This window comes from Coloeus monedula (assembly GCF_965178545.1).
Source record: "Coloeus monedula genome assembly, chromosome: 1".
Lineage (NCBI taxonomy): Eukaryota > Metazoa > Chordata > Aves > Passeriformes > Corvidae > Coloeus > Coloeus monedula.
Window position 1 is genome coordinate 29053452 of NC_138781.1, and position 15901 is coordinate 29069352.

Genomic DNA, 15901 nt, shown 5'->3' on the forward strand with positions numbered 1-15901 from the left:
TCTGAATTTCCAGACTTGCAAGTGGAAAACATAGTAGGACATTCTACATTCCCTCTACATTCCCCTAAAATGACTATTAGAATTCAACAGCATTAATGCATAAAATTTCAAAATGCAACTGAATGCCAACCAAAAAAGCAGTTTGAAAAATCTCAGCTCTCATACCAAGCAACAAAGCTTCTACTCATGGTCATTTGGCAAGGGCTGGTCAAATTCTGACAGCTTTTACACAGCTCATCAGTCACTGAAGTTGTGCAGCATAAGTTACTAGACTTTTACCTGAGATTAAATATGTAAAATGGGGGAGAAAACAAAACACAACTCCAAAATATGTATGCAAAGAAAATATTTTTTTCTGAATTACATGGAAGACTACTATTTACACTAAACTGAAAGTCTATGAATAAAAGTGGGAATCTCTCCTGGTAGGTGTTGTTTCACAAAAGATTAGGACAAGACTGATATTCTATGTAATTATTAACACTAAAAACTGATTACAAAAAAAAACATAGTGAAAATAATAAAAAATCTGTTATGATAATAGACTTTATTCTCCTTTTGTGAAAGGGATGAAACTGTTTCCTATTTCTCCCACCTGTTTAGTCATTATAAAGCAATAATTGTGAAAAAATGAAACAAATGGAAGAAATGGGAAACAGTTTCATCCCTTTCACAAAAGGAGAAATAAAATGAAATAGAATCCACTTCATAAAACAGAATAGGGCATTGAGAGAGTGCTTCTGAAAAAGACCGAACAGTTAAACATAAACATTTAGTAAAACAATGCAGAAATCAAATCCCCAGAGATGCTTCACAATCTTTAAAACAAAGCAGGTGATCAATTCTTTCAAACTAAATCTATTTGACAGCTGTGGTATATGTTTTTTTATTATTATTATTACCATTCTTTACTTTTAAAAGATAGTTGTATGAATTCTGTAAGAAGCTTGGTATAAAAATACTAGAATGTTACTAGAGATGAGTTCATAGTTATATATTAGTGGTGTGAATAAGAGAAGAACTTACAAAAACTCATCTGTTGCTATACACAGCACTAATCACAATTAAAAGCCCTAATAGTCTGCCCCAATCACTACCTCTGAACACTACACATAATACTCTTTGGCACTATATGTGTAGCAGACAGCAGCAAGAGAACACAACTTTTCTGTCACTGGCAGCATGAAGAGCAAACCCATATGAAATATGCCTGGGAGTCATAACTCCTGGGGGGGAAAAACAGGACATGACAAATTCTGCATGGGATAGAACAACTTGCTGTACATACAGCTGGGCATTCCTATCCAAGAAAATGGTGTCATTTGTTACCTTAAATAACAACTTCCAGGATAAAACCTGAAGTAAAACCAGCAAATTTAACATAACAAAATGCACTGACATGATATATTCCTAATTCATTAACCCAAGTTATTTAGAGCAGTTTATGCAGCTTTTTTATTCACTAGATACAACACAACACCTAATTGAGGTCTGACTCAGTTTAAAGCCAAAGACTTTCTGTAGTGCAGAGACCATATTTATTGTTAGTTTCCACTAAAATAACCAAATGGAGATGTGATTATAACCTGCTCTGCATAACTACACAAGATTTAGATTTGGTTTTTATGTCCAAATAGACCCTGAAGAAAGACTGACATATTTGTGCCTGGAACACTCACAAAATTTTGAGATGCATGCCTCCCAGGAACAGGAGGCTAAGCTGCAGAGATGACTGGATTTGTTTGGGTATTTTTCCTTTGTTTTGTTTGGGGGTTGAGAGGGTGTTGTTAGCCAAACATGCTACGCAGGCTGTGTGGACAGATAACAAAATAGGGATGAAAAAAATGGGGAACAAAAAAAAGAAAATCAAGTTCTTCTGAAATGTGTTACTGGTAGAAAAACCCTGAGATTCAATGTAAGCTTACTCAGGTTATTTCTAAAAATATGAGACTGGATAACTTTAAGCTCCAATATCTACACAGAGCTGCAAAGTATTTATCTTAAGAGTAGTGTCCACCTTGAAGAGTTTGTAGTTTGAAGAGCAGTTTAGTAGTCCTCATACATCATCAGTCATTACATCTCTAGATTGCTATTAGAAGGGATAGCTACTCTGGCACATGCTTATTGAAACCTATTAGAGAAAAACTTCAGTGCATGCTGTGATTTAAGCACATACACTGGGAAATCCTTCAGAATGTGCCTTTGTACCACTTGGGACAACTTAATTGACATTCTTTCTGTGAATCCCTTAAACTCCCAGCACTTAAAGATCATTTAAATTTAAATCAGAATTTCATATATCTTTAACAGTGTGGTCTTCTCTGAAGGCGTTACATTTTAGACCATAGATAAAACAGTGAGCCTGGACTTGACAAGCAATGTGACTATGTTCACTGTGTCTGACATAAAATATAAAAATATGGTTCTATACTTAAGGGAATATGAAATGGGTCATTGCACCTCTAAGTATTAGAGAGTTCCTAATTAACTAACTTCTCATCTACTAAAACAAATCTGAACGAACAGCCATTTCTAATTTATTCCAGAATAAGAGCACCTCCAAAGGGCCTGCAAGTGGCTTTTTTTCAAATTCTAGTTTGAGTACTTGCTTGGATTCACACTCACCCAAAATTAGCTAAATAAGTAGTCAAGCTTTCAATTCAAAAATAATAGTGCTTGTGTACATCTTCACAGATTCTAACAATAAAGAATTTATAGCCAAAAACTACTAGAGGGCCCTCTACAGAAGACAAAATAGTTAACATAAAATAATTTAAATAATTTTTACAAGATAAACTTTGGCTAGCCACCAAGGTTCCATAAGAATTCTTTTCCTTCTGCTTCAGGTCATTTCTCTCAACTTCACAATTATGTTTTTTCATTATTACTATTTTTTTTTCATAACCAAACACCAAATGTCAAATCAAAATTTCCAAACCTTCAGTTTTAGGTACTGAGTTCTATTTTGGCTCCTGTCTGCTGTTCTGTTTCTCTAAAAGCTAACTTTGATTTTGTCCTAATAAGCTATTTCTAACATTTCTTCTTCTCTGTTTTCTTTACATCATTCATGGCACCATCCATGGGTTGTAAAATAGCACAGATACATGAATTTTGGTCTACCATAACTTGATAGACTCCAACTTTATTTGAAGCCATTTGTTTTGCTTTGTTTTCCCACGTCTTCTTTTTTCCATTTTTTAATAATTTTTCCCTTTCAGGACTTTTATATTTTTATCCCAGGAACTCTTGTCACTCACTCATTTTCTTCACATCTTTTCAATGTGCTTTTGCCATCTCCAGTATAATTTCAGCAATTTCTCCAACTCTTAAAGCCTATCCAGTACTGAAGTGCCACTATTCAACAAAGAATTCAGACATATACTTAGTACACAAACCAACTTCCCATCCTCCTCTCATAAACATCTATAAAATTTTCACTTTTCCTTCCACTCATTTCAACTACTTCTATCTCTAGGCTCTTAATATAAAGCCTATGCTTTCTTTCAAAGCCGTTACAAGGATTGCCAAAGTGTTTATTTTGATACAGGTAAGGATACTAATCTGCCCTATCTCTGTAGTGAATTTCAAACATAAAGAACACACTAAAAGTAGAAACAGCACTCTACTTAAAAAAACCCAAAAAACTACCAAAAACCAACCAAAAAAAGCAAACATAAACAACAAACAAAACCAGAACCAACAACAAAGAAACAACAGTTAAAGCATTTTAAAGCTCTTCAGTCCGCCTTCATGAATAAAAAAATCTATTACTAGGCCACTTAATTCTAGGAAATATATTCTTCAAAACAAACTCTTTATCACTATCATTACTGCTACAATTAATTCAAGTGTCTCAATATCAGAATCACAGAACTGTTAGGGTTGGAAGGGATCTCTCTAGATCATCTAGTGCAACCCGTGTTCCAAGGCAGGGTCACCTGCAATAACAAAAATTATTTGTAACTTTTATGTTTAAAATAAAATCAAGAATTTCTATTTTCAGAATTAATATAAAAACATATTACATTGGAATTTAAACACAAATTCTTTTGTTCATGTTCCATACTGGTTTTAGTAAAATTATGACCCACACAAAATCTGGACAGTTCTAAAGACAAATTTAGCAATCTGTAATGTCCTCAAAAAGCCATTCAATTTTGCAGTGCAGCCAACAAAACTATGCAGTGACACTGCATAGCATCCACTAAAAATCTTCCAGAGCCACACAAAAAGCAAAGTATTTTTAGTGCCTAAAAACATAATGAAAACATATGTGATTATGAGCACATTGTAAATTTTTGCTTCTTTTAACTGGCAGAAAACAAAAGAGAGGAAGGCAGTCCAGGGCCCTTCACCCCAATTAATGGCAGATGGAGGGAAGCTGCCTGACACTATCAGACAGCCCTAAGTCCACTCTTTTTCTAACAGAAACCCCTGATTCTCAACTTGAGCCATCAAGACTAACCTATTTTCTGTTCTCAAGAGGAACAAGGAAGGCAGCTTTGGCCCTCCTTTCTTCAGAAACCCAGGAGAAGCAGAACAGCCTAAGTGGTAAAGCTAATAGAGCATATTTTTTCAGTGGACAAGTTGGACAAGCAGATTTCCCCTTCTCTATTCAAGCATATAAAGCTTTGATGGGCTGAAGGGACCTACCATGGGCTACTGGTTTATTGAGTGTGAATCCCATAAAGGCAAAGCAGGATCATCCCTTCTCTCAGAGCCACGGGGTTTTTTTCAGTTTGTCTGATGAGTCATGGATTGTCACCATTTGAATTACACTTTCCAGCTCTTCTATAGAAACACAGGGACTAAAAATACATGCTTTTAATAAGAGCTGAGATTCTGCTAGTCACATGGCTCTCCAATTAGCCCATTCTCCCATCATTTTGCTTCTTAAAGGCTTGGTGAACTGTAATTCTCTGTTTGTGACATCAGGCTCATTTCCACAGCAACCAATTGAATTATCCCCCAAATACTTATAATAAGAATAAGCAACAGGAACAGATGAACTCTTAAGAAACAAAAGCTTCTTACTGTTTACATGCAAATGTCCATAGAAACAACCAAACAATAAAGGAAAAGAAATATGGAAGATACATAGAAACACAGGAAATATAACAAAGGTTCAATCAATGTTTACATATTTACAGTGTATAAATACACATTCAGTAATTTGATGACCATATGTCAGATTTGTAATAGACATAATGTATGTTCAGCATCAGTAACAGCTGATGCTGCAACACCAGGTGTTAATGACTGGCACCACATATATATGCAGCTTCAATTCTAGAAAGAAATCACTACTTTTGATCAAGGAAGCAAAGATCAAGGTGAGATGACACCATTTGCCTTTCAGAATTCAAAGACCAACTACTAGCTACCACAAATCATGAAGACTTCAGCCACAGAAACCTGAGAACACCTCTTACAAGAAAAGACTGAGGGAGCTGGTCCTGTTCAGCCTCACTCACCCATTCTGTGATTCTGTGAACAAGTGTTTCTATTTTGGACTTTGTAAGAACTCTTTACCTTTGCTTCTTGCAACGATATCCTTGAAAATGGAAATGCAAAGTCATTAACTTTTACCCTAAAGAATTCCTCATCATTCCTTTCTACTACAACTATATTATTTAAAAACCATTATCTGCATGTCTAAGAGTTAAACCAAGCCCTGATACTACTGGCAATGCTGACAGTTCTAACCTTATCTTCCCCAGGTACTGAAACAGCCACTCTGCCCTCAACAGGAACACCAGAAACTTAGTAGCATAATCTAGAATATAACATGATTATCCTGAAAATAAGGGCCTAACATTGTCCAGTCTCAGCACAACAAATTCAACATCTGTACTGAACTACTGTGTACTGAACTACTGAGTTTCATTGCTCAGCAAGACTGAACAAACCTTACAGTCCTCTCCAGGTGTTGTGGTTGCAATCTCTTCCCCACTCTCCCAGATGAAGCCAATGTGCAAGAAGGTTGCAGGTAAATTATCTTCTTGTAGTGAGACCACCAAATGATTCTAATGATGAGACAGTGTCCTATTCATCACACAGAAAGCATTTCCAGTGCCTCTTTATGCGCAAATGATGAGTTTGCAATAATAACAGCCTTCTCTAACAGAATTTTCTCTCTGGATTCTGGGATCAATGCAACTTGGTACTATTGAGCAGGCTGAATCAATTTTCTTCCTTCTCCAATTTCTTTAACATTTCTTCCATATAAGACCTAAATAGGTACAAAACTTTGGCACCTCCACTAGCTTTCCTAAAATGGATAAATAAAGTGTGTTTGCTCTAGCATAACTGAGACCATTTGCTTCCTAATACTTTCGTTACCCCTAAATGAAAGATACAATTTTTGGAGGCATCATCATTTTGACCCTACCAATCAATTATTCAGGAAGCAGAGGCAGCTCTTTAAAAAAGAAATTGATGCTAAAAACATCTGGTGCTTCATTGAGCTGATCCAACTCTGGACCAATTTGTCAACATCTTCAGAAATTTTGAATTACAGGTTTCCTCTAACAACCTACTGCCTTCTCTGCTTTTACAAATTGACTAAGTCTCTTCATGTTATGATATACGATCTCTTGTTAGCAGTCTCCAGTCAACAGCACAGAGCAGCAACAGTAGTTTTGCATTTTGCTGACTATAATCCCTTTATATTGGTATTCTTGAACAAATCAGATATTCCGAGAGCATCTTCTGTTCTGCTGAGGAAGGGGGTCTTTTCCAGACTTTACAATTCTATGATTCTGGAGCATTTATAAACAGGAGATTTGTCCCAATTTTGTCAGCTGATAGTAACAATTATAAATTCACTATTTTCTGCTCTTAAAACATGTCTCCCTGCTGCTGACATATGAAGATTCTTGCAGTCATAAGACAGGAGAGAATCCCTGTAATTAGCTAAGACATGAACATAATACTGTAATAAGATACTCCAAGTCACTCAATGTGACTACTTTGTGCCATTACTATGTACAATTCAAACAAAGTTCTATGAAAGCCAATAGTTCCTAAAAGAATGCTTCAAATTAGAACATATAGCAGCCTGAGAGGGACAAAAACATACTTCAGTGCATTTGTCTTTTCATAAAATAAAGAAACTCCTGAATAATTTCATAGTCCCTTTAACCAAAGCAAAGAGTTCAGAACTCTTCTACATCATTCCTTCCCCTAAACAGTTTTTCCTTTCCCTAAATAGTTTATACCTTAAACAAGCCCTTCTTCAGTATGGGTGTGGAAGCAGGAAAAAAGTTCTGCATACATGAGTATCCCATCTGACAGACATAAAAAGGTTCCTCCTTACTCACAACTGTGGACAGAGTCAGTATGATACTGCTTACCATTGACAGGCTAACTGGAGAATTGACCAGCTTGTGTTTGGTTAAAAACACAATTGCTAGATGCCAGCAGGCATTTATCGTGGCAGAAACACTAAGCATTTTATCTCATTAGAAAGCCCACCTCAGAGATCCAGATCATCGTATTATTGCATGTTTATCAGGTTTTTTCCTTCAGAAATGCTCAACTCATCATTCCTATCTTACCTTCTCTTTAGGACCTAGAACAGAAACCCTCACTAGAGAAAGGAAAGGAATCCACTAATATTTCTGTGGATTATATTGGTGCCCAGCTTTCAATCTCCCACAACTTTATCTATGGTATGATCTTCAGAGGTCAAGTCTCAACTGTGACTGGTTAAATGAAAAATAAATTCACAACTTTGTATCTCTTCTATTTTGGATTTCAGTCTAACACAAGTCAAAGTCAGATCTAATAATCCTTATTAGTGAAGACTGGATGTAACAACGTTCCTTTGGACAGAGTTCAGGGTCTTTTTAAGAGTAAATCTGACTAAAGCCTAAATAAATAATATGTAACATTCCTATCCCATTTTCTCTAAACTGATGCAACACAGGAATGTGCACAAAGGATTTAAATTCACAGATCTGAATAAAAAATTACAGTGTTATATCAATTAGGATATTTCATAGTTCGCCTCTCAGGAGAACTAAAGCAAGTGTTCCACCAAACCATTGAGCAGTTTTCTCCACTCCGTTTTCTCCTACTTAGATTTTTAATTTCCAATCACAGATTTAGGATAAGGATTCAGACTCTACAAATTATCAACTGGTCCCTTTTTCTGCCCACTCTACCCCCAACAGGCCTTGCATCTAAAGACTGGATCTTTCACTAGACCCATTATCCTTCTCCATGAAGTTCTCCCAAGTGCATGGAATATTGTACTCGCAGCGCTGGCAGACTCCACCTTTCAGCCAGTCTAATAGATTCTGTCAAAACTTTTTGAGAACCTAGTTGCCTCCATCTTTACTAATAGCAGCAGAAACACCATAATCCTAAAATCCAATACTTGGGGTAAAACTATTTTCAGTAATCACCAGTGATATTCTCTCTCCATTTTCCACACAGTCAAAAATAGCTTTTTTGTCAAATTGTACTTGATGAGGTTCAGTCCCTCATTAGAATTAGCACAATTCCATGTGGCATTAGAAGTCTGAGACCCTCTGAGGGATTGTGTAATGGCCCATAGCGGCTGGTGACCAGCTGCCACATTTACAAAATTCACTCCAGGTCATCATTTATACCCACTGTAAAAGATAGTATTTCCCTCTGTTAGGACCACAGAGCTAAACCCACTCAAGAGTCTCTGCCAACTTAATTTTGAACCAAAACTTTTGCTGACCTTCCCATTTTTCTTCAGTGATCTTTTTCACAAATTCCTCCTTCCTGTTCCCCTATAAAATCGTTTCACTGTCTAGTTCTTGCAGTAGCTATTGATGCTACATCAAAAGATGCTGCAGCTGCTGATGCTGTTTCTGTTCTCACAGTCATTTCAGTAGCACTCCAGCATCTATTTCTATCTTCGGGCTGTGACAGTCTGCCCAAGTTTTCCTCCACCAGCCTGGGAAAAAATCACTGCCAAAAGTTTTGCAAAAAGTTTTTTTCAGGTTTTTTCCTCAGGGCACGTTTTGTTGACAAACTCAAAAGGACAACACAAAACCAAGCTATTTCCCCAGAGTGCACATGCTGCCAGAGCTCAGAGGCCTTTTCTCCCCCTACGGAGGGAAGAGCTTCCTTTTTTTTTTTTTTTCCTTCTTTTTTAATGCTTAGCTGAATCATGAAATAGTCCTGCTTTAACTGTTTCAAATCCCTTCAATATTTCCCCACTTGCTTTTGGAGCAGAATCCTCTAAGCTCCTTTTAACATATAATTTGGACTACAACAGCCATAAAACTTCATTTAATAAAAAGGAGATACAAAATTCATTTAATAAAAAGGATTAAAAAAAAAACCCTGTCCAAACTAATCCAATTTACCATACAGATAATAATCACAATGGAGCTATTTATATTGTTTGCCTCTAATGCCCTTGCAATTCAGACTCCTGTTCAGAGTAGTACAGAATGACACATATCAGTGAATCACAAAATCATTTAGGTTGAAAAAGACCTCAAGATGATCAAGTCCCACCTCTGACTGATCACCTTGTCAATCAGACAATGGCACCACTTCTTCCTTGAACACTTGCAGGTGTGGTGAATCCACTACTGCCCTGGGCAGTCTGTTCCAATGCTTAACAACCCTTTCCACGAGGAAAATCTGATGTCCAACCTGAACCTCCCCTGGTGCAACTTGAGATTGTGTCCTTTTGTCTTGTTGCTGGTTGCAAAGGATAAAAGGACAATCCCCACCTGACTACAGCCTCCTTTCAGGCAGTTGTAGACAGTAATAAGGTCACACCTGAGCCTCCTTTCCTCCAGGCTAAACAACCCCAGCTCCCTCAGCTGCTCCTCATACAACTTACAAATACATATCTGGTACCATATCGTTTAGAAGAAACTGTTTCTGCCTGAAACATCCTGTATGTACCTTACCCTATGCAATGACACTTTTCTACAGATAAATCCCTACATCTTTTCACCCTTCTTTCCCACAGCCAGCATTGATCATGAAATCTAGAGAAAAAAAAATTCTCTCAAGTGCATTTATTTCCCTATAATCTTCAGGATTTGGTGTGGGCTACATTACTGTTGTTGTCATTATTATCACTATTATATAATAATCACACCAGTTATCCCAGGTTTTTTCTTTTCTTTTCACCTGTTCTTCTGAGGCAATTTAAAACCAGGCAAAGATCTAATGCAAAATATGTTCTACTGTTCTATCTTCAGAGCAAGAGGAGAGAGGAGATTTTTAATGTAACTGGGAAGAAGGACATAGAGGAACTGCCTTTGGAAATAATTATACTTCCAAAACCACACATATGCATATCAACTGCAAAGTGCCAAGCATTAGGCAATACACTCTTTGGACTCAAGAAATTTTGTAAGTAATATTTAAACTGTTCCAAAAAATTCATTGAAGCCCCAAATTACTTAATATGGCAGGCAGACAAAGAAGGGTCCTAAGTTGACAGCATAAAATTGCCTTGACTTGAGCTCAAAAATAATTCACTAAAACAAAATTACAGATATTCCTTGGATTAATTTACAGGACAATATTCACTTACTAAGAAGTTCTGAGTGCTGCTTAGATGGAAATATTTTGTGATTAGGAACAAATGGTGGAGAACTCATTCTCCTTTGCTATTCAGTTATACTTATGGAAATTGAGAAAAGCTATTATATATTCAAGAAAGAAATTTTACATTCAGGGTTTGGGTTCAGCAAACGGTACAGCTGGATAAAGCACTGATTCATACTATAACTATGTGAAGAAGAAAACAGGCAGACAAGAGATGGCAGGAATTTTTCAAAGTGATTACAAGGACACTACCTGCACACAGAGCTAGGAGCAGACCTTGTTTAACAATACGTGCCAGAGTAGACAGGCTATCATCAAGCTCACAGAAGATTAATAAAAAGAAAAACTACACTGAACTAGAGCAAAGTGTCTTTCAGTCAGAAAGGGAAAAGCACATGCACATCCTTCTTGGAGTACTAGAATCCACCTGAGTGGTTTAAAGGGGTTTATACAGTGAAAGATCCACACACCTACTTTGGTGACTTAAAAGGGAATTTATGCTGAATTCAGACCAGTAAGTCCAAGACAGTTGAATCTATAATGTCCACTCTTATATGAGCTATATATGCACATATGACTCTGATGCCTTAGGTTTTAACTTTCATATTTTTCAAATCCTGTACTGCCTAGTGTGTAACTCTGAAGTTTCTTGTAGCCTGTTAACTTCTGCGCTCTCGTGCTAGGTAGAGATAACAAAGCCTCTCCAGGCCTGCTCTCCAAGGACACTCAGGCTGTCCTAGGCCCAAAAGGTATAAACCAAAAGCCTCTAAAGGGAGGACAAGCTTGGGGAAATTACATCATTAACTAAAGCTTTAATTGGAGAATTAACCCTGATATGCAAATGAACCAAACTTATAAAAGTGTGAAGAACTCGTGACCTGTCGTCCATCTTGGGGTCCATTTTGAGAGTAGACTCTGGCTCCCCAGGGTGTACCTTTGAAGGCCTTTCAAATAAATACCTACCTTTATTCCCTTATTCTTTTCTAGTCTCTGTTTTCAGGTGACATCTCAAGGCATCAACTCAACTCTGGAAGTACTTATTATCTGTGCAGTCTGTATCTCAATTTGGTTTGAGATTTTCTTTGCATGACTGAAGTCAATTGATGCCAAGAGAAGCAGCTCATCTAGGTGCCACCTGAGTTCTATTTCAGTGTAAAGATAAGAGGCACTGAATTTGTCTCTTTGAAGCTGTGTGGACCCATTCCTCTGTTCCTCTTGGAAACTGTAACACTTGCAGGTGTGACTGATTTCAGCAAAGTCCGGCAGCGAATCTTCATAAAACAGGTAGAGGTGAGATAGTACTGCTTTCCAGATAGGGGAAAGATCAAGGATATGGTTTCAAACTGAGTTTCAACCTCAAAAGGCTCAAACCCAAATCCCTCACTCTGTGCCCTGTCTGCTATGCAGCAGAATAGTCTGGGTTAGCACCCCTTCCTATGCTGGATCTCATCTAAGGCTTTCAGCCTTGTGCAGTGGTGTGTGCTCATGCCCAGAGCAGAGGCTGTCAACGTAAGTAAAACACTACCTCACTCTGTGGCCAGGTTAGGCTGAGGAGATTCAGTGTCAGCAGGGAACTGTGCAAGGAGTTTTTTCTTATCACAAAGTCAATATGCAAAACACCAGCAAATGCATTTTAAAGAGAATATGTTCTGCATGAATAGACACATGAAGTGCCTAAAATGGAAGAGCAAACTTTCTTAACCAAATTTACTTAGGCTCCAAAGAAAAGCAGAAATCGAAATCCACCCTGTACTTAAGAACTTTCTACTGGTTATAGCACAAGGCAGCTCAGCACACCCCCTCTTCCCATGCACCGGTTTTGTATCCCTGAAGAACTGCAGCCCAGGGTAAAGGCCCACACTGGAGAAGTTTGTGGAGGACTGTCTCCCATGGAATGTACCCCACCCCAGAACATGGGAAGAGAGTCAGGAGTAATAGAACTGTTTGGTGAGCAACTGGCATCCTGCCAAAATCAACCCATTGCAGCTGTATAAAAGTAATTTTGATTTCCAGTGATCTCATTAGGCAGAAGTGACTATCAGCCACTAAGAGTATGATCCAAGGCAGGTAAGTTTTTGGTAGATTATACCCTTTATTCTAGTACTCTAGTACTACAGGTTGATGCGAACTAAAATAAGATTTATAAATGCAGTCAAAATAATGTCGCTATTTAGGTAAGATGAAGTAAAATCTCTACACCAAACTGAAAGGCAAAGCAAATGACAAGCCTGCATATCAGAAGGTGAATGCAAAACAAATCACCTCTGTATGAACTCCCTACTTATTCCAAAGAGCTCCAGTGAAACCCACTCCTTAGCATGAGGCACAGCTGGGCGCTCATCACCACCACTTGTTAGCAAACAACTGCCAAAAAGTCAAACTTCCCCACAGTGTCACCTTCTGACACCCGGATCAGCCATCCATCCTGCAGGAGAACCCTGGTACTTGAAGTTCCATGCTGGAGAAAAATGAGCAGTGCATTTTTTTTTTTAATTGTTTGAGAACTTTTGTTGTTTAGGGTTGTTTTTTTGTTTGTTTGGGGTTTTTTTATTATCATTATTATTTTTATTTTTTTAAGTGAATCAAACTCTACAAAGTCACAAAATGAAATTTGGGGATTTTCAGTTCATTGTCTTTCCAAGTTCAACAAATAGCAAAGCAATTATATATCCAAGCTTCACAAAATTCCATACAACCTAATTATTATTTAGTAATGAGTAAAGATATCATCTACTACCACAACCTTTTGTATCTTGCCATGTTACATAAAAAATACATCCAATTCAAAAATATTGATTCCATTTTTTTTTTAAATTGCATTTAAAGTCTTAGATCACTCACTAAAGATACTGTTATTCAGTCATTTAATTAAATTAAATTGGACAGCCCAGAAATTCAAGGTCCATGCCTGGGGTTTATTCCCTTGGCATTATACATGAAAATTTATATACTATTAACAATTTTTTTTCTAATTGCCTCAGAAATTGAACTATTTATACAAAAATGTGCCACATTTCACATTTCCAAAAAGCTTTCATTACAGAGGAGCAGAGGAAGCTTGAAAGACAACATATCTTTCTTTAATGTACACACACAAACCTGAACACAAACATATTTGAACAATTTCCCTGACATCAACAGTTCTATTGAAACAATGGCTCTGACCTATTGTGTGTGCAGGAAATGCTGGAGGAGCAAAGGGAAGCCAAAATTAAAAGAGTATCTTAAGTGCCTTTTTTCCCCACAAGGAAGGCAAATATTTTGGCAAATGCTGCACTGAGGCTTAAATTATAAGAATGCATGTGAAAAAAAAACCACCTAACTTTCTATCTCTGTTAGACATCTTCAGATTCTGGTACTGAAAAAAAAAAAAAAAGAAAAATAATTTGAAAATATCTTCCCAGGAAGTGGTAAATCATTTCAAAAGTGATTTTTTTTTTTTAAACTGCTATATTATGTTTACTATTTATTTGGTGATGTAATTTAAAACAAACAAGATTATTCATATTAAAACATGTGAAATACAGTTTTCTTCACAATGGTCTCTGAAAGCAATGAATTATCAATATAAACCCTGGATGTTTTAAGCTCCTTATAATTGCACCTTGTTTCCCTTTATTTAATGTTTCTATGTATCACATACAAAAAAAAGATCTACTAAAAAGCATAGATACTTTCTTTTCCCATACTTGTAGCAGATTTTTAAGGCCTTCTTCAACATCGGAAGTCCCAACTCATTAAATACTGGACAATACAATGTTTTATATTTCTCTATGAAATGAGAAAAAAAATAGCTCTTTGCTCAGTGACATCACTAAGGACGTAAAGCACTATATGAAGCAAATTTCCTTCAACTCTACAGCTTATCCTTTCAGATGAGACGGTGACATGGGGAGGAGACACTTTAAGGAATAGAATACTTTAAACTGTACAGCAATTTCTGCAGAGAACTGTGAGACTCAGATATACTTGTTCCAGAAAGCACAATTTAAATAATTCTACCTGATTTTTTTGTTGTTGTTGTTCAATGACATTGTGCTATATAGATTACAATTCATGGCTTAACTTGGTAACAAAGAAAATATTAAGAATCTAAATCACATTCCAGTGGAATGTACTATTCCATAATAATTACATTAATCATTCTAATAATCATCTTATGATTGCTCTGTTACATGACTACACCAAAATACAATTAACTATATACTGTGATGCCATAGGCACAAAAAGACCCAAAGCAATCACCAGTCTTCATTTTACTTCATAACCAAATGTTTCCCCTTGTAATAAATCAATAACATTCATAAATCATATGAGTTTTTCTCCATTTTTAGAAACTGAAATTTAGATTACTTATCACACAGGAGAACTTCCTAAATGTTACTGAGCTTTTTCAGTTCAGTTCTTATCAGGCTTCACGAACTGTCTCCAAAATCTGTGTTCAGTATCTGCCCTTTAAGTACATAATTCTGAGCCATTTAAGTGTCTCAAGCAACTGAAAGGAATTTTCCCTAAGCAGTAACTAAAGAACTTCAGCTTAGAGATAATTTTGTTTCTTGGTCTTTCACAGGACAGCTTTTCCTTCACATTGCTTGAAGTATTAGAAACTTTTCAATATTGGACACCTAGATGTGTTTCTTCAGGAATCTCCATGCTTCCTCCATGACTGAGGCAAACCTTCTTTTTATCTACAAGTGCCAGTGTAGTGGCCTACAAATTGCTATGGCAAATTGAGGCAAATTAAGATAAATTAAGGCAAAGCCTTAAAAATTTGTTCTCCAAATACTCAGTTACCTAACCAACCCATAGTCAGTCTACGTGGTATCATACCACAAAAAAATTGTTCAGAAAAAGTGTTACAGACCCCAACTGATTTTGTTCTTTCCCTCCAAAGAACATATATTTTGGATTAAAAAAATAAACATAAACTATAATTGAACCTCTTACCTGACAGTGAATAGTATCAATAATACAACAATTTTATATTCTGCATTCAAAATACTCTTTATTTAGCCATAAAATGAAATATATTAAATATTACTTACATTCTGCATATTTCTGAAGCTGAGAGAACTCTCCAGGGCTGAGGTTAACCCACTTCTCCTGGCTCGTCATACTGGCAGTAAGGGTCCTCCTTGTATATCAGAAGAATATTCCTTTTGACCCCAGTGTTATAAACTCCATAAAGGTTTTTAACTTCAGTTCACAGTGTCTGGAGAGTGCCAAGATGGCATCAGTCTATGTGGATGAAGTTTTTGATGCTATGAACTGTTCCAAATGTGTTGGTTCAGTGGCAAGTTACAGCACTGTTAAAAGATCAAATACCAGAATAAATACCAAATAT

The 15901-nt window shown here is 36.6% G+C and overlaps 1 protein-coding gene across 4 annotated transcripts in view; it reads right to left on the reverse strand.

Moving 5' to 3' along the window:
- Nucleotides 1-15672, reverse strand: part of DGKB (diacylglycerol kinase beta) — a gene marked incomplete at its 5' end in the record, with an annotated part of 302358 nt that extends 286686 nt beyond the window's left edge. For all 4 annotated transcript variants that reach the window (XM_082282403.1, XM_082282401.1, XM_082282402.1 and 1 more), the window contains one exon: nucleotides 15603-15672. In XM_082282403.1, the coding sequence (XP_082138529.1) occupies nucleotides 15603-15672 (70 nt within the window). The remainder of the gene's footprint in view (nucleotides 1-15602) is intronic.
- Nucleotides 15673-15901: the final 229 nt, after the last annotated feature.